The sequence below is a fragment of the Hetaerina americana genome, unplaced genomic scaffold (assembly GCF_022747635.1).
Source record: "Hetaerina americana unplaced genomic scaffold, ioHetAmer1.1.p SCAF_5, whole genome shotgun sequence".
Taxonomy (NCBI): domain Eukaryota; kingdom Metazoa; phylum Arthropoda; class Insecta; order Odonata; family Calopterygidae; genus Hetaerina; species Hetaerina americana.
The window spans coordinates 11,151,792-11,176,664 of record NW_027287095.1 but is presented as its reverse complement, the minus strand read 5'-3'; the positions used below and the strand labels follow the sequence as shown (position 1 = coordinate 11,176,664).

Here is a 24,873-nt window from a genome sequence, read left to right as displayed (position 1 = left end):
TTCCAATGGGAAGTCTTTTCACTTGTTCTTAGATTTTGAAATTTTGTAAAAAAATTTAAAAAAGTCATTTGTGTTCAATTATTACATATTTTATCGATGAAATATTTTGTTTTACGGTATTTGTATAAAAATTTGTTCCCAATATATTGAAAAAAATAAATTTTCTTAAGACTGGATTTATAGTTTGGTTTCCGATGATTTGCAATCAGTTGCTTCTTTTACTCTCTAAGGCAAGGGAGGTTAGAAAAAACCTGTCCAACGAAGACTACACCTCCATTTTCTTCGCACCTTCATAAAGTCACATTGAAGATATTACTGCCTCCAGAAAAAATGACTCTATTTGGGTACCACTTGTTAACCCAATCTTCTAATTCTCCTCAGCACTGCTTGATTTTTAATGTTGTATTTTCATTGGTCTCTTTTTCCTTCACTGGAGGCAATTTCTTTTCCTCCTCATCCTTTTCCACTGTTTTCTTCCAAAATGCTGCAACTTTTTGGTGGTAAGTTCAATGCTGTGCTTAAGCACCCACTCCACTATGCTTCCTTCAACAATTTCCAAAATGCATGACCTTGAGCAAGGAAACATCTGTTTACAATACCAAAATAACCTTTAAGGCCCTACCAAAGAAGTCCCTGGTACACAGTCAATTCACAACTCTTTCCAGGCTGATTTTAGTGTTATTACAGAACATCTTTCCAAGCCTGATAATAACACACAAACAATGAAGAATGCTGAAATGATTCTTCCAGGATTCCCGTAGAGTAAATTATGTGCCCACTTAACTTCAAAACATCTTTGGAAAAGATTTTTGATATTAAGATTTTAGAAATTCAAAAAGCCCAATGCTCTAATGATTGCAACAGTGATATGACAATAGACACAGGAGGAAAAAACATAATTTTGGCAAAATAACAATTGTTATTCAATTGTTCCTCTGACTATAAGGCAGGTGCTAGAACACCGAGAACTTATTTAGGTAAAACCTTTTCTTATAAAAGACATTGTCATCCGCTTTGAAAAGGCCACCAAGTGACCCAGGCTTTGCTGTTAGCTCTTTGCATAACAAGATTCTTGCTATTACGATTATGCTTTTTAAAGGGTCAAGGATTTTCAGAGTGATCAACTAACAGAGGCTTTACCTTTGAGACACAACTGGCAACAAAGGAAAGCTAGTTTTTCTTTCATTGGCTCTGGTCTGGGGAAAATTCTATTTCCTCATTAGTGATGAACATTCTTTTAGCCATTTTTTCCAGGACAGGCCAATGTCATCACCATTGAAAACTTGTTCTGCTCTGTTATCTTCTAGCCCCATTGGTTTCTGAAATTCCTTTGGGTATTTTTCAGCAGCCTATTAACACATATCTATTAACCATTGTCCATACAAAGCATAGATCATGGATATGATATTTTGGACAAAACAATCTTTGGACCCATTTTATTGTTACCATGATCACTATTAGCTGTAACAGATTGGAACATCCATACAACTAATAGATTTCTCATCATATTTCATATTCACAAAAGTACTTTACATTGAAACATTCAATGTATTCAGGCTTGACTTAGTGGAAATCCATTATCACTTAAGTAAAAAAACTAAAACAATGCATCTTTCCACCAAATTTGTTTTTTTTACCTCAATTACATTGACTCATTGCTTCCATCCTTTCCTTTGTACCATCTTACCATGTTACACGAAGATTGTGTTGAACTGATTTCGTTTTCTGAAATAAGCACCCTCTAACCTGTGACACTAGAGTCTGGAGGAGTCCCACCTTAGTGGGACTCCTCCACAATGAGCCTTCAATCTTCCTCAGCTATTATTCTTCCCCTTGATCCTATAATGTCCAATATCCACTGAGTTACCATGATGTGATCCAGCTTTTTCAGCTCTGGCTTGCCCAATCCTCTTGCAATATGAAAAAGCATTTTCTTCTCAACATGCTTGGTAGGCATATTCCGTCTTCCACCATTCTCTCCAAACGAGCAAACCACTCCATTCTCTGAGCTGTCACAATCTCACTACTCTGGTGGCTTGTCAATTACAGCTGCGGAGCTGCAGCACTCTGTTGTTTTTCCATCAGAAATCTCTCACCAAGCAAAATTTCAAAGCTTATGAGGAAAGCAGTGGATATTTCCATTTTGATGCATAGTTTTACCAGCACAGTTGGTGAAAAGGATATTAATTACACCACGCAGTGACATAGCCTAGAGCTCACCTAGATTGAATGGAGCTACCAGCTGCTGCTACACTGCACTCTGCCCAAAAGAAATGTGGAGGTAAATGGGGTGATATGTGTGTAGGAAAAGGTTAAAGAAGAATTTGGGATGTGAGATACTACAGCATCTAAAACCAATTGGTCAAAGAGTGGCATATGTCAGCTGCACTGCATGGACTTAATGCTCTTGAAGATGAGGGGAGGTGGGAATAAGTTGAGAAGGTGGGAAGGCATGTGGCCTTAATGCACTTATAGACAATGTAAATATTGAGCATGAGCTTCCTGAAGACTGGAATCAGGCATTGCTGCTCAAGAAACTGAATGTAACATTAAGTAGTGAACTAGTGATAACCAAAGTGGTGCATCTGAGAATATCTTGAAACAGTGTATTCGAGTTGAAAATAGTAAAATTTTCAAACGGGATTGCTGTAATAAAACTGAAATAAAAGAAATGAATGACCTCTACCAAATTTACATTTTGGTTAAATTCTAATTTCACCAAGTAGAAAACAGAGGTGATGAAAATTTGACTAAAACATAAACATTCACCATGATTGCTTGCATGGCTGTAATATGAAAGATGCATCAATTTCCTTTTTACACCTACTTTCTTGTAATGATGTTTCAAGGAGTGTGAGCAGTGAAAAAGACGAAAGGCACTTCTCTTAGAAAATAGAAAGCACAGGAACTCTGAAAATCTGATTATGGATGACACAAGCTTGGAAGAGTAAGTATAGCTTATTAGTTAAGTGAAGGGAAAGAAATAGCACAACGAAGAAGTGAGAAAAAATAAGTAATTACTTGCTAAATTAGGTGATTACATAATTTTTTGGAAAATTTGAACTTCCTTTCGGAAGCCATGATGAGTGTGTGGATTGCAGTAACCCCAACGTGTTTCATGGACAGCTAGAATTTGCTGGTAAGCTTGATGGAAACCTAAAACAGCATTTTGCAATACCAATAGTGTTTAATGGAAATCTATAACAACGCAGAAGGAACTACTTGCCCCTCTTTTGGAAGTACGGGGTCCGTACAATAAGTATCGGGACTGGTTCCATAAATCAAAATGGATTGCAGTTATCATTACAATTACTTTATAATCTTCAAAATACATTCCTCCTCATCAATACACTTAGTTCGGCACGTCTACCACTCGTCAAAAGCCTGCTGGAAGTTGGTTTCCAGCATACTGTTGAGAGCCTTTGTCGTCCCGCTTGAACCACCTCGATGGAGTCAAACCGATATCCTTTGAGTTCCTTTTGAGCTATCCTTTGAGGTAATAACGTTGTCGAGAAAATCTTCATCTTCCTGGATGAAGTCCAAAATTTCTTGCAAAATTTCCAATCAAGATAGTATTTGTTCCTCGCTCAAGACTTTTGGCACCAGCTTCGCACACACTTTCCTCATCGCAAGACCCTCTGTTACAATAGTGTGGATGGTTCCGACTGAAAGGCCAGTCTCCTCACTGATAAGGGCGATGGTTAAACGGCTGTCAGAGTCCAAAATGTTTTTCACTTTGGCCAACTGAGCATCAGTTCGAGCAGTGTCGGGCGTCCGACATGGTGCTCGTCTTCGATGAGCTCCCAGCCTTCCTTAAACATTTTGTGCCACTCAAAAACTCTTGTGCAACTTAAGGCATCATTTCCATAAGCCTGTTTAATGAGTTCAAGGGTCTCCGACTTGGATTGCCTGACTTTAACGCAAAACTTCACAGCATAGCATTGCTCGACGGTGCGCTCCATGCTGGCTCGATGACACCGCAAACAATCACACATCACAAAAATCCACCTCCTGTCTCAATGGATACCCAGAGGCGACTGAACTGAAATGCACCTTACTGGTGGGGGACCCCTCTACCGAACCGACCTGTTGGACTCCCATCCACCACTCCGTTGAGGCTACAGCAAACCAGTCACGATACTTATTGTACCGACCCTGTTTAAGGATCAGAGATATTTTCAGGAATTGGCTAATAAATGTTCCTGGCTGTGACATGCCATGTATTTCTGAAGGAGCATTAGCAATAAGGCAAGAGAATGAAGGTGATTCTTACTTGTTAACCTAACATCCTTTTATCTACCACAACTGCTACCATATCTTAAATTGCCAGTATTCTTCTAAGTCTTTTATAAAAGTCCACATATTTCCCCTATGTACCTCCTTAATTATGAATTCAGCTGACAATGATTTGGCATCACATATTAACAATCACCTCAACACAAATTACTGTACCCTTGTAGAGAGGATAACCTAACTTCCACATACATGTCAACCAAATCATTTGTAAGACGAATGCTGTAGTTGGCCTGCTTTGCTGGCACACCAATATCAAGGTTTTTCTGGCTCTCAGGACAGTGATTTTCTGGTTGTGTCCTCTCCAATTCATATGCTGTGCACCATTTTGGTAGACTGCCTGCCTCTAAACTTAAAAGCTACATAACCATCCTGTTAACTTCTTAATGTTAATGTTAAGCTGTTGCCCTCCATTGTATCACCTTCCTTAAGAATTTCAACCCATGAGCTCATTTTACCCTCCCATGGAAATTCCCATATTTTTCCGAACACCCTCTTCTATCTGATATGAAATTCTTATTCAGAATCATGAACCGATTTCTAAGCTGTAACAACCATCCTCTTCGATCAATTTGTGTTCCTCCTTGTCCCAAACACAAGTTTGGGCCAAGGAGGAACACAAACAAGAATGAAAATGAAATTTAACTTCCACCCTAGCAATTGAAAGAAAGTACACATACAGAGCTGAATGACATGGAGATATTGAAGAAAGGACTTACTTTTATTGGAGGAATATTTTAATTGAAACACTCTAGAGTCCCTTAAACAATTTGGTTTCATGATCTGGTAAATCGACAACCTTGGCTCCATCAAAGTGTAAAAATCATTTTATTTATTTATTTAGCATTAGTCTTAGAACAGCACATTTTGGCCATTACATCGGACTATTAACAATTAATAAAATGGTCACAATTACAAACACCCAAGCCCTAAGTGCAGGAGAACCCACCCAGATGGGAATGAATGCACGACCATTGGGTTGGCAGACAACCTTACCCTACCGTTGCCCTTACTCCTGGTGGGGGTAGGGTAACAACAACGTTACCCTACCCCCACCAGGGTCAGCAATGGACATTAGCAGACTCATTAAAGTTACACAGCATCTCCTACAGTAACTTGAACCTTACCTGTAGCTGGTTATGAATTAAATAATAATAACTTCTTTTGAATATGAGGAGAATATTTACCTGGCATTTTGTGATCTATTTACAGCATTTGACTGTGTATATCACTTATTCTTATGAATAAATCATACATTATGCCGAGAAAAACTCTGTAAATGAATCATAAAAATCCTATTTGTCAAATAGAAAGCAGTGTATTGTTTTGGTGGTACACAAACAAAAAAACCTGTCTTAGGACCACTGATATTTCTTCTCATGGTCACGATATACCATGTAAATCAAGGTTGTTTGCTGATTACACTACTTTTATCAATAGGGGTAAATGTATACTCAACTGAGGAACTATCAAACATACCCCTTATTTAATACAACAAGTAGTTCACCATTTATCTCTTTCTAACAAGGATGAAACTCAAGATGGTTCATTTTATCTAATTGTTGCTCAATTAGCCAACTTATTTAACCACTAGGCTTCATTTTAGACTATAAACTAAACTGGGATTACCATGTCCACAATGTAGCGTGTGCGAGCGAGCAATTGAGCGTGTGACAGAATGCAAATTTCTAGGTATTTCTCTATGTGCAAATATTTCTTGGGATACTCATGTAAAAGCCCTCCAACACAAGCTCAGTTCAACTTGCTACTTATTAAGACACCTGTATGAAACTACAAGTAAAACTGTACTACTCAATTTGTACTATGGGGAAATTTACTCAAATATAACCTACAGTATAATATTATGGGGATCAGCTGCTATTTCTCAAACCATCTTTAAAATGCAAAAGAAAGCTATTAGAATCATCGCCAGGAAACCTTACAATGCTCCATCAAGGCCTATTTTCCATGAATTAAATTTGCTACCACTCCCATGCATCTACATTATGTTTTTAATTCTATATATAAAAAATAACATCGGCAACTATTCTCTTAACTCTGCCTATCATCATCATTACACCAGAGGCAGGAATGACTTCCATTATGGGAATATAAGAACTAAAGCATTGAAATTAGGACCCAATGAAATGGGCATCAGATTATTTAACAAACTACCCAAAAGTATCAAGGATACACAGGGAACTGCCGTATTCAGGCATAAACTAAAAAGATATCTACAACGCAATATGTTTTACTCGGTTGATGAATATCTCAACAATATTCCCGACCAGTAAGTTCATACTTTTAGTTTCTAGCAATGGTAATGGTCTGATTCATGTTTGTGATCAATGATTTTTCTGAATTTGATATTGTATGTGCATGTTACAGCCGATGTTCATGGGTTTGTACCAAACACTTATGTAACTATGAGCATCTATTCTTTTATGTATCTTAACTGAGCCTGTGTCTTTGCTCCTCATTGACGTGCCTTATATCATGTACATACTTCACCCACCTGGTATTTTTGTATTGTGATCTCTGGGCAAATAAAAGGTAATAATAATAATAATAATAATATGTCCTCTGAACTACTTTGCATCAGATTCCAATGCAAGAAACATAAAACATTGCTACCAAGTGAATTCCATATTAATGCAGACTACACATTTTTCCATTGCTATAAGGGTGGAACCTTTGGAGCAATGTCTCCGAAGTCAAATCTATCTTTCTTCCACAAAAGACAGCTGTCACAATAATCTGTATTACAGCTTCTAGAAACCACTGCCAACAAATATAAATTGCCATTGTATTCTGACATCATATAGCCTATATATGCACGTTTTCTTAAAAAGAAAATGATATGTAAAAGGAATGTAAATGGACTGGGTATATAATTGGCAAAATCCAAAGCACTTAAACAAGTAGTACACAAAGGGTATAATACAAGGGTAATACATAACTCATGGGTGCAATGAATGGACATCAAATTATTATTATTATATATCTTCTACAGCATATAACATCACCATTTCAATGTTCAAAACCAAAATCAATTATTGCTTATTATTAAACCCTTTTTATTCAGTCAATGATTTTATGGAGAGAGACAATATTGGCTGGCGTTTATTTAAAATAAACGATTTCTGCAGCATGTCTTGCATTTTTAATAATTTTGACTATATCTAATAACAAGGTATACATAAATATCATAATTATAACCACTAACAACAAAAAATACAAGCAAAAAATCCACTAAATGCATGTTTCATAAACTTCGAGAAATACGTGATACAACACTAATTAGTCATTTCTATGATAGGAAGCATGTCATTACATGAAGGCACGGGGAACCCTACCAATATTGCAACACATCGAAATTGAAAGAAATAAAAATTCAGAAATTCAAAAACTACCTCCTATGCTCAGGGAGATTGGAGAGGCCCATACTTAATTTATAAAAAGTGAATCTCCCAGCTCAAACCCTGACAGTGCATTAGATAATTAATCATACCGATATTTTTCGTCTCAATTGAAAATAGACGAAATACATTTCTTTAATGCCCCTTTTGTAGCATCGCCGTAACTTTATCCGAGTGATTATGGTCACCGAATGAAAATGTTGAGTCACAAGTCCGCGTTTATCCACCAAAATATAGAACATGCTAATAAATAAAACCAGTACCAAGTGTTTTTGGTGCGCAAAGGCAAATCTTACCGGCCATGAAAAAGAAGTAGTGTACTTTGACTGGAAGAAGCTTGTAGTTAACCTTCATCGTATTTTCTGTCCGTTATTCTCAATACTTCTTTTTCTTTAACGCTCGAAACCTTTCTATCAAAAATCGGCATTCACCGCATTTAATTATTAATCACAGGCGTTATTGTTCTAAAAACGAAAAGATTACTCGCGATTAATTATCTAATCACTACTCAAACATCTGACATGTTGACTTGAACACTGTCATTGAAGTCAATGACATTCCATTTAAATCATGCAACTACAAGATTTGATTTTTTTACAAATACAATAGCATTTTCGTTGTGCTGAAAGGCTGTATATGATTGATCATGTCCACTATGAACATGTAGTCGCTAGCCCATAATTGAACTAACTTTGTCTTATTCAGTAGCTTTTTTATAGCTCATTGGAAGTAAATGATCGTCAGTTACCGTTTTAATTTGCTTTTCATTAGCTTTCTTACAGCGGTTGTTCCATCTGTCATTACCTAAATTCACCAATGCGTTACTTAATTTTCACTTTCTCAAATGTTTCATTAAAGAAAATCGGCCAATGACCCGTAATAACATGGTTACATAAATAATGATATGTTTTTATTGCTAATCTTCAAATACCCTCTCCTTTCATGCATCTCGGAAATAACAATTAAGGTGTCTATATAACTTAAGCATTTCCTGACAATTTGCGATTGAGGAACAGAATATTCGGAATTCCCTCTTTCGTTGGTCCAAAAAAACAACAAATCGGAAAACATACTATATTGTTATGGTTACGTGCAGTTGAAAGACCATCTCCACGTAAGCCTAAGCTAAATCCACTGTACGTGATCATTGAGTGGTTCCGCACTTAATCGCTCATGTGGAACCGTGAGTTTGTCAAGTGTTTTCTTAGAAAATCCCGTTGAAGAGAAGCGAAAAAACACCGTAGTTACTATCGTGGCTGATAACCAGCGGTGGGATCGCATTACGGCCGAGTGTCATTGAATGCCATTTATTTATTTGTCTTAATCTTAATATTTTACCTTGGTAAAATATGTGTGTCATATAGAAAACAGGAAAATGCTCACAGGCGTGGTTATATTGAAAAATAGATGGTCACAGCTGATCATGTGCTGACGCAAAATACTCATTCAGATCACATAAAAACAACTCTTGATTAAAAAAGATTTTAATCTTAAGTTAAACATCTGGAATGAGCTGTTATCTTTAACCCCTGCTGGTAAATGGTAATAAATTTCAATTCCAGCATAAATAGGTCAATTTTGAAACGGAGAATTGGAATGGTGTATTGCGTGTACCTTCCTGTATCTCTTGGCATACAAATGGATACTACTTTTTTAAATAGAGATGTTTTCTTGAACAAACATTTACACATACGCACAAGCATGTTACAGGCAAATTTTCAAAATTAATTAAAATTCGTCTTCCTGATTCTCCTGTTGGAATTTTGGCAATATATGTAATAGCTTTCTCTTACATGATAAACACTTTTTTGAAACCTTTAATAAAGTGTTAATCCCAAAAAGGTTTTACACCAAAAGATAATTCCATAATGCATTCGAGATTGGGGATTACCAAAGTAGGATGTTTTTATAACTGCTTGATCAACAACCTTGGCTAAGTTTCTTAGGGCATTGGAAATTCTGGAGCGTTTATTGCATTAGTGCCTAATATGCCACTCCAGTTTAAGCTTTCAAGAATTATTAAACCTAAAAAGTCCTTATTACTAAATGTCTTCAGAAAATTATACTTGACATACAGATCCACTTCAGAAGCGTCTTCTTTTTCTTAGTGTATATAATTTGTTTTTATCAGAATTTAGGGCGAGTTCATTTTTTGTGAACACTAGGTATACTCCAGCAATGCCTTGTTCTTGTATTAAATTCGTGTCATCTGCATAAAGAATCACTTCATCTCTTTAAATTGGTTGTTAAATCATTTTTTTCAATTAAGAACAGCATGGGACCTATACTTCCATGCGGCATGCCAAAGTTTACTGATTCTCTAGAGGATAAGTAGCTGTTTCATATATTGCAGAAAAGGAAATTTACACCCTCTTTGGAGAAAGAATCCCATGTACTAGTCAATGCAAATATTTAGGCATTTATTTAACTAGGGATCTTGGGTGGGGAGTCCAAGTAGACAATTTGACACGGAAGGCATTTAAAGTATTGCATTGGGTGATGAGAAATTTAAAAGGCAGTAGTGTAGCCACAAAAGAAAAAGCATATAAGGCACTGGTTATCCCTATCCTAGAATACTCCTCCATAGTATGGGATCCATATGAGGTGGGGCATATTAAAAAGATAGAAAAAGTTCAAAGAAAGGCAGCAAGATATGTACTCGGAAGGTATAAAAGAACAGATAGTGTCACAGAAATGTTAGATATACTGAAATGGGAGAGTTTGAAAAATAGAAGAAAAGGGAGTAGGTTAGGTGCGATGTATAGAATTGCTAAAAAGGGCGAAGCGTGGGAAGATTAATGGAAAGGGATAGAAAAGCCTAACTTTAAGGGGAAAAACGACCATAGCCTCAAAATAAAAATAAGGACTCAAAAAACAAATAAGAAAAAATACTCTTTTTTAAATAGAACCATAATTGATTGGAACCAGCTGCCTGGAGGTTTGTTTGAGCCATTTCCATCCAATTTTAGAAGTTTTAAGTTGAAATGTAAAGCAGCCACTGGGTAATAAACTTCATTGTAGTCATGAAAATATTGTTTGTATGTGATGTGGATGGCATATTGTATGTGATGTGGAAGTTTGTTTGTATGTAATGTGGAAGTGTCATTACGTAAAAATATTTTATCTCTTCTGTTTTTGTGTGTTCGTATGTAATTTTCTTTGTAGAGTTATCTTTGACCTAACCTGACCGTTGCCACCAGGAAATTTGCCTAATTGCAATGTAATTGTGTAAATAAATAATAATAAATAAATATTATTAGAGTAGATATCTGCAACCCACCCTACCTGCTTTGTTCCCGCGGTGGGATTTAAACCATCGGTTTGCTACTATCCTTATTCCACAATGTTTACTTTTGGCAGCGACAAAGGGTGGTCTACACAGTCAAAGGTTTTAGAGAGATCACTAAAGATTTCCACAGTGAATTTATTATTATCTAAGTCTATCACAATTTTATTGATGAAACAAGCTGAAGCAGATGTGGTGTTTCTTCCATCTTGAAAACCATGTTGCGCTGAAGTTGAATTTTTTCAAAAAAGAAAGCAGTCCTCCTTTCATTGAATGTTCAATAATTTATGAGAATTAGGCAGCAGCAATATTGGCCGATATTTCCCAACATTCTCCCTTTTTAAACAGAGGCTAAATTTTAGATATTTTAAGCAGATCTTGGATCCCCTTGTTGTAGAAGACTCATTCATTATATGAATAAATAGTTTGCAAATTACACATGAACATTTTTTAATAACTATGACTGGAATATTGTCAATTCCATCAGATTTATTATTTTTGAGATTATAGTATATTCAACATTCAGCAGGTTGTGGTAGTCAAGGGGGTAGAGAGTTGGACTACTGAGCGGAGGGCCCGGGTGCGATCATTTTTAGCAAAAAATATCTTTTTCATGTAATACTAACAGTATTTCACAGGAACCACAACAAGGAGAGGCCATTTTGGACGCAAGCCTCCAACTGGGCTGGGCAATATATGTAGTAATATTATTTTATACTGTCAGGAGAAGCCCTGAAATAGGAAATGACTTAGGTGATGTTCGAAGGAAACAAAAACATCTGTATTAGCTTTGAAAGCTTATTGAACAGATTATGAAAAACAAGGTCATTAAAGTAACACAGCATGAATGAATAATTTCAAAACGGACCTCGGATTTATTTAAAGGGATATTTTTGCAAATGAATTGATTTGGCGATAGGAATGCCAATTTTTGGCAAATGCAAGGGTGGTCCCAGAAGTAGCAACCTAACAAAGAAAACACAAAAATTTTGGAAAAAATGTATTCATTTTTCAACATAATCTCCTTTCAGCTCTATGCACTTTCCCCAGCAATGTTCATTTAGTTTGATACCCTTTTTATGATAAGAACAGTCTTGCTCCTCAAAATAGCCATTAACTGGCAACATCACTCCTTCATTGTTGGAAATCGTTGACTACTGAGTCATTTTTTCAAGTTTGCGAACAGAAAAGAAACTGAGAGGGCTAAATCTGGCTAACAGGGTGCATGAAGTAGTAATTCAAACTTTAATTCATGAATTTTGGCCATTGCAACAATGGATTCGTGAGCTGGTGCACTGTCTTGATGAAATAACACTTTCTTCTTAGCCAAATGCGACCATTTTTGTTTGATTTCTTCGCTCAAACATTGCAATAAGTTTGCATTAAACTTGACGTTAATAGTTTTTCCTTTTTCAAGATAGTCAATGAAAATTATCCCATTTGCATACCAAAAAAACTGACACCATGACCTTGCCTGCACATGGACTGGTCTTCGCCTTCTTTGGAGCCAGTTCTCCCTTTTGAATCCATTGTTTTGATTGTTATTTTGTCTCGGGTGACAAGTAATGGACCCATGTTTCATCCATGGTATGGAAACGGTGCAAAAATTCTGCTTTGTTGCTGTGAAACTTTGCTAAACATCAATTAAAACATCTTCGCGACACTCGTTTTGCTCGAGTGTGAGCAAACACGGTACCCATCTTGCACATGTCCAAATTTTCAGTTATTATGCGATGTACTGTACTTTTTGAAATGCCTACTATGTCTGGCTCACGCACTTTCAGCCGATGATCATCCATTATCACTTCGTGGATTTTCTTCACCGTTTCTGGAGTCGGTCACCTCATTAGGTCGACCAATGCAATGTTCATCTTGACAGCTCATATGGCCTCACTTAACCTCTGCTTCCCAATATTTTACTGTTGTAAACAAAGGAGCAAACTCACCCAGAGTAGAATCCAGTTCAGCTTTAATATTGGTTGGGCTGAGGCATTTCAAATAAAAGTATTGTAACACATAACGATGACCAATTTCCTCCATTTTCACAAATTCACTGAAAACGTTTTTTATTGATGGCTGCTAAACAAGTACGATGCAATGTGGCGTCTTCAAGGTTGAAATATATGCTTTATAGATTGCGTACTTTCTAATACAGCAGTATTTTTCAAACAACTACCACCATCTTTAGGTCAGACCGGGTACTTAAGGGACCACCCTTGTAGCACTAAAATACTCCAAATATGCTGCCATGTTTTCTAGATACTAGCTATGTAATTTATTATATGATATACCGGCATTTCAAAAAAAATATCACCACTCCTCCAGAAGGAAATAACATATTTTCCAGCCCATAAGAAACACTTTTTTTAACTCCAATCTCTGCTTTAAATCAGCCTGTATCTTATGGGCTAGAGGTATACAGGCATAACTTCGGCCTTCAGCCGATTCACCAGAAAAAATACAAGTATTTTTTCGTCCACATCTGGCATGAAAAATGATCGTCTTGATTACAAATTATCGTTGTTTTTTTGCCAGCCAGTATGCAATATTTCCATTGCAGCACTTCCTAAAAAATTTCCTATGCATAGAATTCATACATTAATAGAATGTAGCATGTTAAGTCACACCTCAAATGAGGTGCTGCTGCAAACTTATTTTTATTAGGTTAACCGATATATCACCCCTCTGTTAATGCATCGCATATCTCCTGATAGCCTCAAAGTCTATGGGCATTCCACCTAAAGAAGTATTAATGTTGCAAAGCCTTGCACATCTGTCATACCTTGCGACATGAGTAGAATTTGCAGAGGCAAATGCATATGAACGGATGATATTTAACAAAATAGAATCAAAGACTTTCTGTTTCATAATTTCATATCAGACTATTGCATGAAGCAAGTTATTCATAACATAAAAATGGTAATTATAACACAGAAGGTAAATATAAGATACAATTTATTTAAGAGAATTGATGAATATGGACAAAAAACTCTTTAGTTATTTAGTGAACATATATAATCCACGCCTGAGAGAATTTTAATTGCTAGGAATTAATTTCAATGGCATTAACTGAAAGAAAATGTTTTTCTTTTGCCAACCTTCCAATCAACTTGAAATGTCATTCATAAGGCATTAATGTATACTTGGAAATTCACTCTTCCCTAAGGCTTTGCAGCACCAGAAATGACACCAGTCCTTACCAATGCTGATGCCGGGTACTTTTACAGAATAACTGCTGATGCCATTTGAAGAATAGTATTGGGTAACTTATGAGTTATGGAATAACCTCTCAACGTCTTGTATAAAATACCTCTAGAAGGCTCAAACCCATAAGATGTGCCAATGTGAAATCTAAGATAATCAGAATGTGGTTCATGTTCACAATGAGAGACAAACATACAAGGTGTGATCAAAAATAGATCGGACTGATTTTATTCTGCGCAAACTGTTCAACCGATCGAAATGAGACCCAGTGTGCCATCTACCGACATATTTGACGAATAAAACGAGAGGTGTTGAATTTGTTTACGTCGAGTCATTTGACAGCAGCCTCGGTACATTCCTTAACCTGTTCGTCACCTCTTGTAATGGCAGCAATGAAGGAGCTAGAGGAAGAGTGTGTGCACGTGAAATTTCTATTCAAACTTGGCAAGCCTTTGTTAATGAAGCTATGAGTTGAAGTCAGTGTTTTGAGTGGTACAGTCATTTATAATTGGGCAGAACCTCGACATAAAGATTCTCAAATAGGGCAGCCTTCCACTTCGACAGACCCCAACTATGTCAAATTGGTGAACGATTTGGAGCGGGCAAATTGCCGTTTAAGTGTTTTGGAGATAGTCGAGGAATTGAACATACATACTTCTACATACTTCAGTTTCCAAAAACATTTTGAGGGTGAAACTTGGGAATTGTCATACCATTTCCACAAAAACACCAATCTCTCTTAAAATAACCTTTAACCCAGCATTAGGTGGAGTAACCATGTGTTACAGTGTCAGTATCATGTCACTTGTCACTAATCTGAGTCATCAAACTTAATATAGGAACATTGTGTATGCTGGGTGAAATATTTTTCCCAGTAGTTTCAGAAAAATTATTTATTCTCAATTATATGAATATCTTATACAATAGGCAAAATGTGACATCAGCAGAGCAAAATTAAAGTCTTCCAAAAATAGAATCTAAGATGAAAGGACCAAGAGGCTTCATTCTCATGTCCTGACCTTTTCTTTGACTGATCCATCACCCATGCCAATGAATACAGTGGATGCCATGTCAACAAAGAGGCCTGTCTCCACCACACCTGAAAGAAAATTGAGTACCATCAATTTCAGGCCTGAGGAATGCCCTTCATGAATGCGTTTTTAAAGTCATCGCACTAACTAGAGCAAAAAAAGATAAACTATGACATAAAATAATCAAGCCTGACTAAGCTCACTGGCTGTGCAAAGCCAGGGCTGAATATTAGGTCTGTTTGGGAAAAATGTTATTCATAAAATCATCCATGTCTATTTATTTAGGAATTTATTGGGGCAAGATTGAGACTTCACAGTCCCGTCTTCCACCTAAACCTTTTACATTACAATAAAGACAATCATAAACATCCATGCCCTAGGCAAAGGAAAACCCACCTAGGCAGGACTCAAACCCATGACCTCTGGTTTGGGCATTACCCTGCCACCATTTGGGCCAGAATCACACAGATCAAATCACAAACTCATGTAAATGCACAGTAAATATTGAGTGACCTAGTAACAATGCAGGACAAACACCAACACATTACCTTCTCAGAAAAATAAGAATAATATATTGATCCAAAATTTGATGGTACATACAATCTAATCAAGACCTTTTGTAAATGTGGAAATTGCTTCCAAATATTATTATAAGATAATCAAAATGTTATGATGAGGATATCAAATGACTTATTGATTTGTATTTTTCTCAAGACTAAGAGGACAATTTATTTGATTTCCAATCTCTTTCATCTGAAACCTTACCTAGTTTACAGCATTTCCACAATGGAATAACAATTTTATGGTACACATAAGTGAACTATAGAAAATCATTTGTACGATATTCTTGCCATAACCACACTATTATCATAAGAGAATGAAAACTTGGCTATTCCACAAAAATATTATAAATTCACGACCCAGTTTTCAATGTAAAACAAAATCATCATGTCCAGGTGCAGGTGCAGGTCCAGGTCCAGGTGCAGTGGAGCCTATTTGCGGTGACCACTGATGGGTTCTGATAAAAGGACACCAGAAGCGGAATTGAGTCAAAACATCAGTCTGACTGAATACTCTCGGCAAACGGTAGGATTGGAGAACTGTGGTGAATGTCATTATGAAAACCACAGTCTTTATTTTATTTATACTGAGTCTCATCCCATATCTATGGCCTTGAATTTCCAATTCTCTCAGCAATGCTGGCAACCCCTTGTCTGACTGCCAAACAAAAGCTTTGTCATCAGCAAACCTAACTGATTTTACGAATTCCCCGCCCACTTTCATTCCTACCTCCAGTTCTTCCCATGTCTTTTTAATCATTTTCTCCACATATATGGTAAACAGCAACGGTGATAATGGACAACCCTGCCTTAGTCCTAACACTGCCCATTCAGACTCTCCATCCCACACTCGCACCTGACGAGTCTTGAGATATGAACAGGTGCACACAATGGTAGAGGGGGGAAATTGAACTAAACCTTTACAGCTGCCTCATCAAGGAACAGACACTGCAAGGATTACCTTTCAACTGGCTCCTACCCCTCAACATAGCTGTCCTGGCTGCCATGGCTGTCCTTGCCAGGAGCAATTATCACTGCCCCTGATAACTTTAGGGTTCAATGAAAGTCAAAAGTACTTCCATCACATCACAAGCGTACTCAATAGGAGGGAAAATAATATTTTTTTTTAAATATTAGTCAATAATTCAGCAGTATTTCTTAATTAACACCAAGCAAAATGATGGAAAAGTGCACTTTGCTATTTAAACAATGGTGTTATCCTTTTTATTTAGTGCAATGAATTATGATATCAATTAACCAACATTATGATCAATAAATGAGGGGTTAACCTCAGAAAATTACCCTTATTACCTTTTGTAAATTTCGGGTGTGATGGGACAACAAATTGCTACCAATGTTCTCTGGCATACTTAAATGTTACCAGCTGTAAATGATATACATTTCCATACAAAATTTGTTGAGGTCAGTAAAATATTACCCTGAATATTGTAATGATTTTTTTCCATGTAATAACATTATTTGGTCAATGACACTTGAATTATAATAGTTTCCAATTAAGGTAGCAAACTTCAACGCTGAATTAGGTAATCTGTAATGTAGCTGTAAATATTATGGTGAATACCCCTATACAATGCAGCAGTTATTATTATTTTTAGCAAATGGTTTTAATCAGCTAATAACAGATGAATAATAATTGACATGCTGGCCTTAGTCTGACTTTTTCCTAGTGGATTCTTTCACTGAATATTAATTATTTGGGATTTTCCACCTGCCCTTAGTACTGATAAAAAAGCACATTAATTTATTCCTTTGGGATTCCCTAAATATACCAATGCGATGTTTCAATACTTATGGAATGAAGTGCTCATTAAACCATTCCATTGTGAAATTACAGTAACCCATACATTTCCCAGAATCTTTTCAGTCATAGAGGATGTTTTCCTTTCCTTCATTCACTGTATTCCTCAGACTTTGGGGTTTTAACTATTTTCATGGTAAACTCTTCAACTTGCCACTATGAATTGCATCAGCATGGACAAATATAACAGGGCTGCCACTCATGTTAAAAGTCAATTTTGGGTACTTTGAGACCTAAATGAAAGGACTGGTTTAGGACCTTTATCACCATTTTTAAGGATTATAGTTAACCTAAATGTTCCAAATTTAAAGAAAATGATCCTGCAAGGTGTAGCATCTGGATAGTACAGAAATGACTGTCACTGAGCGTAATAGTATCGTTGATAGAATACAGGCAATAGGGGAGAAATTCCTTAAAAATAAGAACCTTTGCAAGTTTTACAAAAGTATAAAAAAGGGTTACTTTTAACCATCAGTAGATACTTTCAATAACTCCAGACTTACATCTGTATTTGCCATTTTAGAAACTCATGGAGAATTATAGTGAAAGTTGCTATAATGTATTCCTTATCGACACCCATCTCTACTACTTACTGCTCCTTTGTCCCTTTACCAAAGGTGGACATTGATAATACACATAATTAATCTGGCCCTTATTACTTCTAAAGATACCTAAAGATATCTAAATATCTTTAAATGCCATGCACAAATATATTCCTATGAAATACCTGGAATCATCTTTATCTCCCTGTTAATCTCATCCCAATTATGGGCCATGGCACTGAACTTCCAGTCTAAGATGAAATTCCCATTATCTGTCACTACGGGCCCCTGTAATAAGAGGAAAATAAACAAAAAAATATTGACAAATAGGTGCTGTGGATACTTTCCAGGAAATACTGTGACCACATGAATAAAACATTCCACTTGGGGTTAACTCAAGCTGGACTTGAGAGCTGGGGAAGTAAACTAACAGCTTTTGCTTTGGCCATCCTCAGCTCCACATCTCCACCAAATTTTCCCTTGATCTTATTTCCAATCGGCACATAGGCAAAGGGTATTACTTCAATTGGAATGCCTTTCTTGTACTTTTCTCCAAGAATGTGCGAGTCCTTTCTGGAAACAGAAAAAGTGATAACATCAAACACAATGCAGGATCAGAAACTATGTAAAACCTACTTTAGAACCTAGCAATCAAATGTTTCCGAAGGCCCATACCTCAATCTGTTAACCCAGTGGTAACATTATGCCCTGCACATACCACTTGTAAATCAGGGAAAGAATTAAGTATTATTCATGCTTTATAATTGATTATGAAGTGAGTGTTTCTGTTAATGATTACTATTTCAACTTATATTTTTCAAGTTTATGCGATGTCTACAGGAGAAATTAAAATGTCCTTTAAAACATTTAGGTTTGTTCTGAATATTTCATTTCTACTGATGTCTTTTAAAACAGTGATGGAAAGTAGCATGCATATGCAAAATGAATTGCAGCAGTCACTGTTTTGCAATTTTTATTACAACCATTCCTTCATTCAGAGCAATGTTAATTATGTTTGATTACTAAGCACATTTGACTAGGTAATTATTGATTTCAGTTACTGCATTTCTAGATATTCTAAAATAAAAATATGCTGAACAGAAGATTCTTAATGATTTATTCATAATATTTCATGTGTTTCTCATCCTGATTATTAACTAACGGCCAGATTCTTTAGGTACCAGCCTACGGTACCCAAGTACCACTGCTTGCCCCATCACAACTAATAAAAAGTATGAAAATTTGTGGAATGTACTCTCAATCAGAAATATTACACAGCATTTCTAATAATTTTTTTCTTAAATATTCGATTTTTCCAGGCTCAACCTTGTGGAAATTCATTTTAATAAAATTAAGAATACAAAATATCTTTCCACTGTCCTTTATTTGCGTACAACCGGTTTCAACGCTCAAGCGTCATCATCAGGTACCCTTTACTTGCGTTTTTTAAATATTCAATTGTTCCAGGCTCAACCTTGTGGAAATTCATTTTAATAAAATTAAGAATACAAGGTATCTTTCCACTGTCCTTTATTTGCGTACAACCGGTTTCAACGCTCAAGCGTCATCATCATGTACCTGATGATGACACTTGAGCGTTGAAACCAGTTGTACGTGAATAAAGGACAGTGGAAAGATACCTTGTGTTCTTAATTTTATTAATTTTTTTCTTGTTTGTAAACAGGTATATAATTAGTAGTTGTAGAGATGGGTAGTTTTTAGGGTGCATAGATGAGTATGCTATTTAGCAACACTTTAAATTTAAATTTTTTTAAATATATTAAAATTAGCATAAATTTGCCAACACATTTATATTCCCACTAACTGTTTAAACAAACACTTTTAAAGGAGGATGACTAAAAACTGCATCGCATCAGATCACATTAATTTAATGAGGGCAATTTCTTTAAAAACAACATTATCCTGTCCAGACAATCAGGGTTGTCTCCTATAATGATTTTTAGGTTCCCCTTTTCTAATTTGCTGTGATAAATACTGGTACCCATCACAAATGGTGGTGTTTTAAGGTCAAAAGAGCACCATGCTCATGCACCACCTTCTCAACCATGAAGAGGAAGGAATGTGTCATGGTATTATTGTCCATTCCCAAACATGCTGCCCACGGCTTTCTCCCATGCGCTGCTCCAAATGGAGGATGGCCATATTGACACTCTAGGTTTCATTTCATGCAACTTGTTGATTATTGTCTTCGGCCTGGATTCCCTCTATTATTCCAAGGTTACATTTTGCAGTATTGCCTTAGGTCAGTGGTCAGCAAATTCAATAGTCAAAAGAGACAAATATCAACAGTACAACAATTGAAATTTCTTCCGAGAGCCAAATCTTAAACTCTTGAACTATACAGGTAGGTATATTTTTGTTGACTTAACTATGGTACTTAAGCTGGCCTTGGATATTAACGTCCTCAATCTGATTAGGTACGTTCTATGAGATCGACCCCTCCCAAGCCTCCCATCCACACTTGCCTTGTATTCTTGTTTTGTCTATTTCCTTTCACTCATCCTCTCTCCATGAATATGTCCAAACTATCTCAACATACCTTTCTCAGTCCTCAACACTACATACATCTTCTTTCACTCCAAAAAGCACCAAAATAATACCTTATAAAACTTTACTTCAAGTTTAGAGTCTTATTTAAACCATAGGTATGTTGAATAAAACTTGACATTATACTTAATGATACTATCCTCACATAAACTTCCCATATCCTCGCACTACATCTTCGACAATGCTTCTTTCCTTCAGTTTGTTGGCTCAGTTTATTAGTTAATGCTTTATACTTCCTTCTACTAAGCTCTGGTTTTATATTATTCCATTTCCTTCTCTTGCCTGTCTTTCAAATTATTTCTACTATAATCCATGGTTTTCTTGTCCTATTCCAATAGTTTCATTAGCAGTTTTCGATATCCTTATTTAGATATACAAAGCGAACGGTAACTACGGCTGTATAAATATAATGGGAAGAGTTCACCCCAGCCGTACTCTTATATAAGAGTACGGCTGGGGTGAACTCTTCCCATTATCCTTATTTAGATGTTTTCCCATTTTTCTTCTCTAGTACCCAGCTCCCTGTCTTCACCCATAATTTTCTCCACAGCCTGCTGATACTCATCTCTTGTCATTCTAGTCAACGCTTCTACATTCCATTACCAAAACCATCTTCTCAGTTATATCTTTTTGAGTTGGATGTAGCATTAATAATTAATATCAAGTATTCGTCTGAATCCACATCCCATCCAGGGAAACTGTGCAAAATGATGATGCTGTTCCTCAACCTGGGCCTAACTGACATCTTCTAACAATATAGCCTTATACAATTCTGAATCCCAGGTCATTTTCTATGTGTACCTACACATTTTCTGTTACCTTAACCTAGGGTTTGTCATGATACGCTCCAGTCTCCTCCAGAACTCTATTGCTTTCTCCCCGCAATCATATCTTGTTCCACAACCATTATGTTCCCCTTATCTCAATTTAGACTCCATTAATCTCCACTATCCTCACCTTTCACAGACTTAAAACATCTATATTTCCTTTCTCCATCTCCTGCTTTATATTTTCTAATTTTCCTCTCCTCAATACTGCCTCAACATTGCAAGTTCCTATCCTAACTACATCTGTCCTCTTCTGTGGTTGCTTTCAATTTGCAATCCTTTCATGAGATGCCAATCGTACAAGCCTTGCCTTCCCTGATGTTTCGCATAACACACAGCCAATTGGGCTGGGCCCCATATCGGCCAGGATTCATTTGCATTATTGTGTCCACTCTAATAGTCTTGGCATTAATAAGTATGGGGTTACCTATTGACTTCCTCAATATTTTTTTCAATGTTACATCATCACTCAATGGCTACCCCACTGGGGCCAGATATCTTTGCAGCTGCCTTATTGAGGAACAAATCCTGTGCAGACTATTTTTTGTTTACCTCCTAACCTTTGACCTATATGGCATGTACGATGCAGAATACACAAGCAATTCCACCAAGGTTGTAGCCTAGGATTAATAGTATAATTAAATATTGCATCAAATCTTTCATTGATATTAATTTTTAAATGTAAGTTTAATAATTATCACTGCATATAAAATATTTATTCAATATTTAAATAAACCATCAATAAATAAAAATGCAATGTTTGAATGTTTTCCACATTTCATTCTGAGTGCATGCTTTTTCATTCTAATTTACTTTCAGTTTAAACATTACTTTCTCATGACACATGTTGGAATACTGTTACTTGTTGCATAGATTTGTCATATAACAGCTGTGCCTAATGTTTGTTGGAAATAATTTTGACTCAAGTAAGAAGTTTTAACACAATTCCAATGACACTTAAAACAACATATTTGTATCCACCAAACCTTCATGAAATGAAATCTTAAGTACGCTTTTTAAGAAGTATTGTCAACTCCTGACCAGACGAACTTACCCTTGATCACATATGACAATAAACTTGTTGGCACAAGATGCCACAATTTTCTCCTGCGTAAGGCATCCACCTCCACCTTTAATTAATGTGAGTCTATCGTCTACTTCATCGGCTCCGTCAATCGCCAGGTCAACCTTATGGTGAATAAAAGCGAATGAAAAATGACCACGTTAAAGAGGAATTCGCATTTCTAATTAATTTCGGCGTAATTCATCCATTTATACAACTTAAAGACTTCCAACGCGAAAATCGTATCATACCGATGGATTTGTTTCCAGGTCACCCAACGTCAACTTGTGTTCAAGTATCAACTGCCTTGCTTGGAAAGACGTTGGAATGCATATCAATTTCAAATTTTCTTCGCGTACTCTCTCAGCTGTCAAATAAATAACTGTTAGATTTCTGAAACATTACCGCCAAAAAGGCCAAAAACATGTGTAGTCACCTAGTTTTTTTACAGCATACACGATGGTGGAACCACTTCCAATGCCGATTACCTTGTTATCCTAACAAACGGTTCGATTATTAAAACAAAGCCCTTATAATGAAAGTTGACTTCGGAATTATAAAGAATCAATACCTCAACGAAGTCAATAACCGCCCGATGAGCCGCAGCCTCTTTTGCAGCTTCCACTGAATTTGCTGCCATTGTCACGCAACCTGCTTCACTCCTATTGGTTAGGGATAATCGCGAATATTTACGAAGGGTATGCCGTGCAAAGTGAATGATTCTTAAAGCTATTGCTGAACGTTTATCCACCATTCACTTAACCGGAGAACCGCCAGTTCTTATTTTGAACAATTCGCAGCTCGTCGTTCTTCCGTGTATAACACGCTGATGACGTCAGTGAAAAACAAATAAGCAATCAAGTGTGTATAATTCCGTCGCCGGAATGCCGGAATATACGAATTGATGAAGCGTTATCAAAAAATGTTAATTGTAATGTGATTACCGAGACACTCAACACACCCAAGCACTTGAATTCTTCGTAAATTATTTTTCTCCTACATATTGATTGCACCAGAAGAAATATGTTATACTAAGGTTGTACTACCTAGCAAGTATAGGATGAATGAGAATAATTTAGGGGCGTCAACCATAGCAATCCATGCAGCTGGGACTTCCTTGCTGTCAACGTCCGAGTTTTTTTTAAGGCTGAAGAAACCATCCACAAGACGATATTAAGATGCTCCATTTATGATTTTCCTATTAATGTCTCAATGATTTGAGTAACGTCCCACCGCGGTAGGGGCTTATTCAGGTAAAAATTAGTTCGGTGTGTATTCACCCCCTGCCACACACCCTGAGGGTGGCTTGCAGGGTACTTAATTATCTAAACAAATAAATTATGATCAGTACTTCGTATAATCTTGATTAAATAACCGAAATTGCACTCGAGAGTTTTCCAGTCTTATATTCCTTGGAATTTATTCTCCCTATCTAGTTATGCATGGCTAAATCTTATGATTCCCTTATTTTCTCTACATTAATTACTGTGAACAAGATGATGATATTGAACAAAATAATTATGACAAACAAAATAATGTTGAAAATGAACAACATGCATGGTGTAGGGAGTTCAAAAAGCCTTATTGTAAAATTTCCATTACTGTAAAAGTAGCCTTTAATGGCAGTAAATTTGTAAGCGTAAAGAGCAAGCATAATGCGTGAGGAGTAGTAAATAATTTCATGGGAAGGACAATAAGAAGAAAGTTGCAAAGTATCATGGATGCGCGGAGTGTTTCATCTATAGCTGACCAATTTAATACTTCTTTTATGAAACGTTCATCATCTCCAGTTACAAATTTAAAATTACTCCAACATTCCTCTCATCTTTTTTTTTTTGCTATCCCTGCTCTGAAACAGGTTTTAAATATTATTAACAAATTTCAGGAGAACTTCGGAACTGGTTTGGATGAAATACCTAGCTAAGTAATCAATTATAATCAATCAATTATGATCTGATTAATCACCATTATTATTTCTCATTAGTGAAATCTACTCCATGGTTTTTCCCTTCTCAATTTAAAGTATCGAAGTTAGTATATGTTTATGAAAACAAGGACTGTTCAAATGATATGATTAATTATAGAACTATTCCAAATTGTCCAAAATTCTTTTTAAAAAATATTTGAAAAGCTTATTATGAAATGCTTATTCTAACATATCTGGAAAAACACAACAAAAATCTTTGCCTAGTGCAAGTCTTCTCAGTATGTCCCCACTATTTCCACTATTGTAGTTCAAAAACACTTCCGAGATATGTAAA

The 24,873-nt window shown here is 36.2% G+C and overlaps 2 protein-coding genes across 2 annotated transcripts in view; both read right to left on the bottom strand.

Annotated features, from left to right (window-relative positions):
* Srp72 (signal recognition particle 72) overlaps positions 1 to 8,205 on the bottom strand; it is a 60,668-nt gene extending 52,463 nt beyond the window's left edge. Inside the window, exon 1 of the mRNA XM_071591704.1 lies at positions 8,009 to 8,205. Within this exon, the coding sequence (XP_071447805.1) occupies positions 8,009 to 8,066 (58 nt within the window). The 5' untranslated portion in view covers positions 8,067 to 8,205. The remainder of the gene's footprint in view (positions 1 to 8,008) is intronic.
* A 6,900-nt stretch (positions 8,206 to 15,105) lies between these two features.
* On the bottom strand, positions 15,106 to 23,435 carry Rpi (Ribose-5-phosphate isomerase). The gene is made up of 7 exons (XM_071592063.1): positions 23,184 to 23,435; positions 23,049 to 23,109; positions 22,864 to 22,979; positions 22,604 to 22,737; positions 18,586 to 18,727; positions 18,340 to 18,442; positions 15,106 to 15,301 (listed from the first exon to the last, which is right to left on the bottom strand). The coding sequence occupies exons 1-7, from the start codon at positions 23,364 to 23,366 to the stop codon at positions 15,210 to 15,212; spliced, it is 831 nt and encodes a 276-aa protein (XP_071448164.1). The 5' UTR covers positions 23,367 to 23,435; the 3' UTR covers positions 15,106 to 15,209.
* Between the last annotated feature and the right edge of the window lie 1,438 nt (positions 23,436 to 24,873).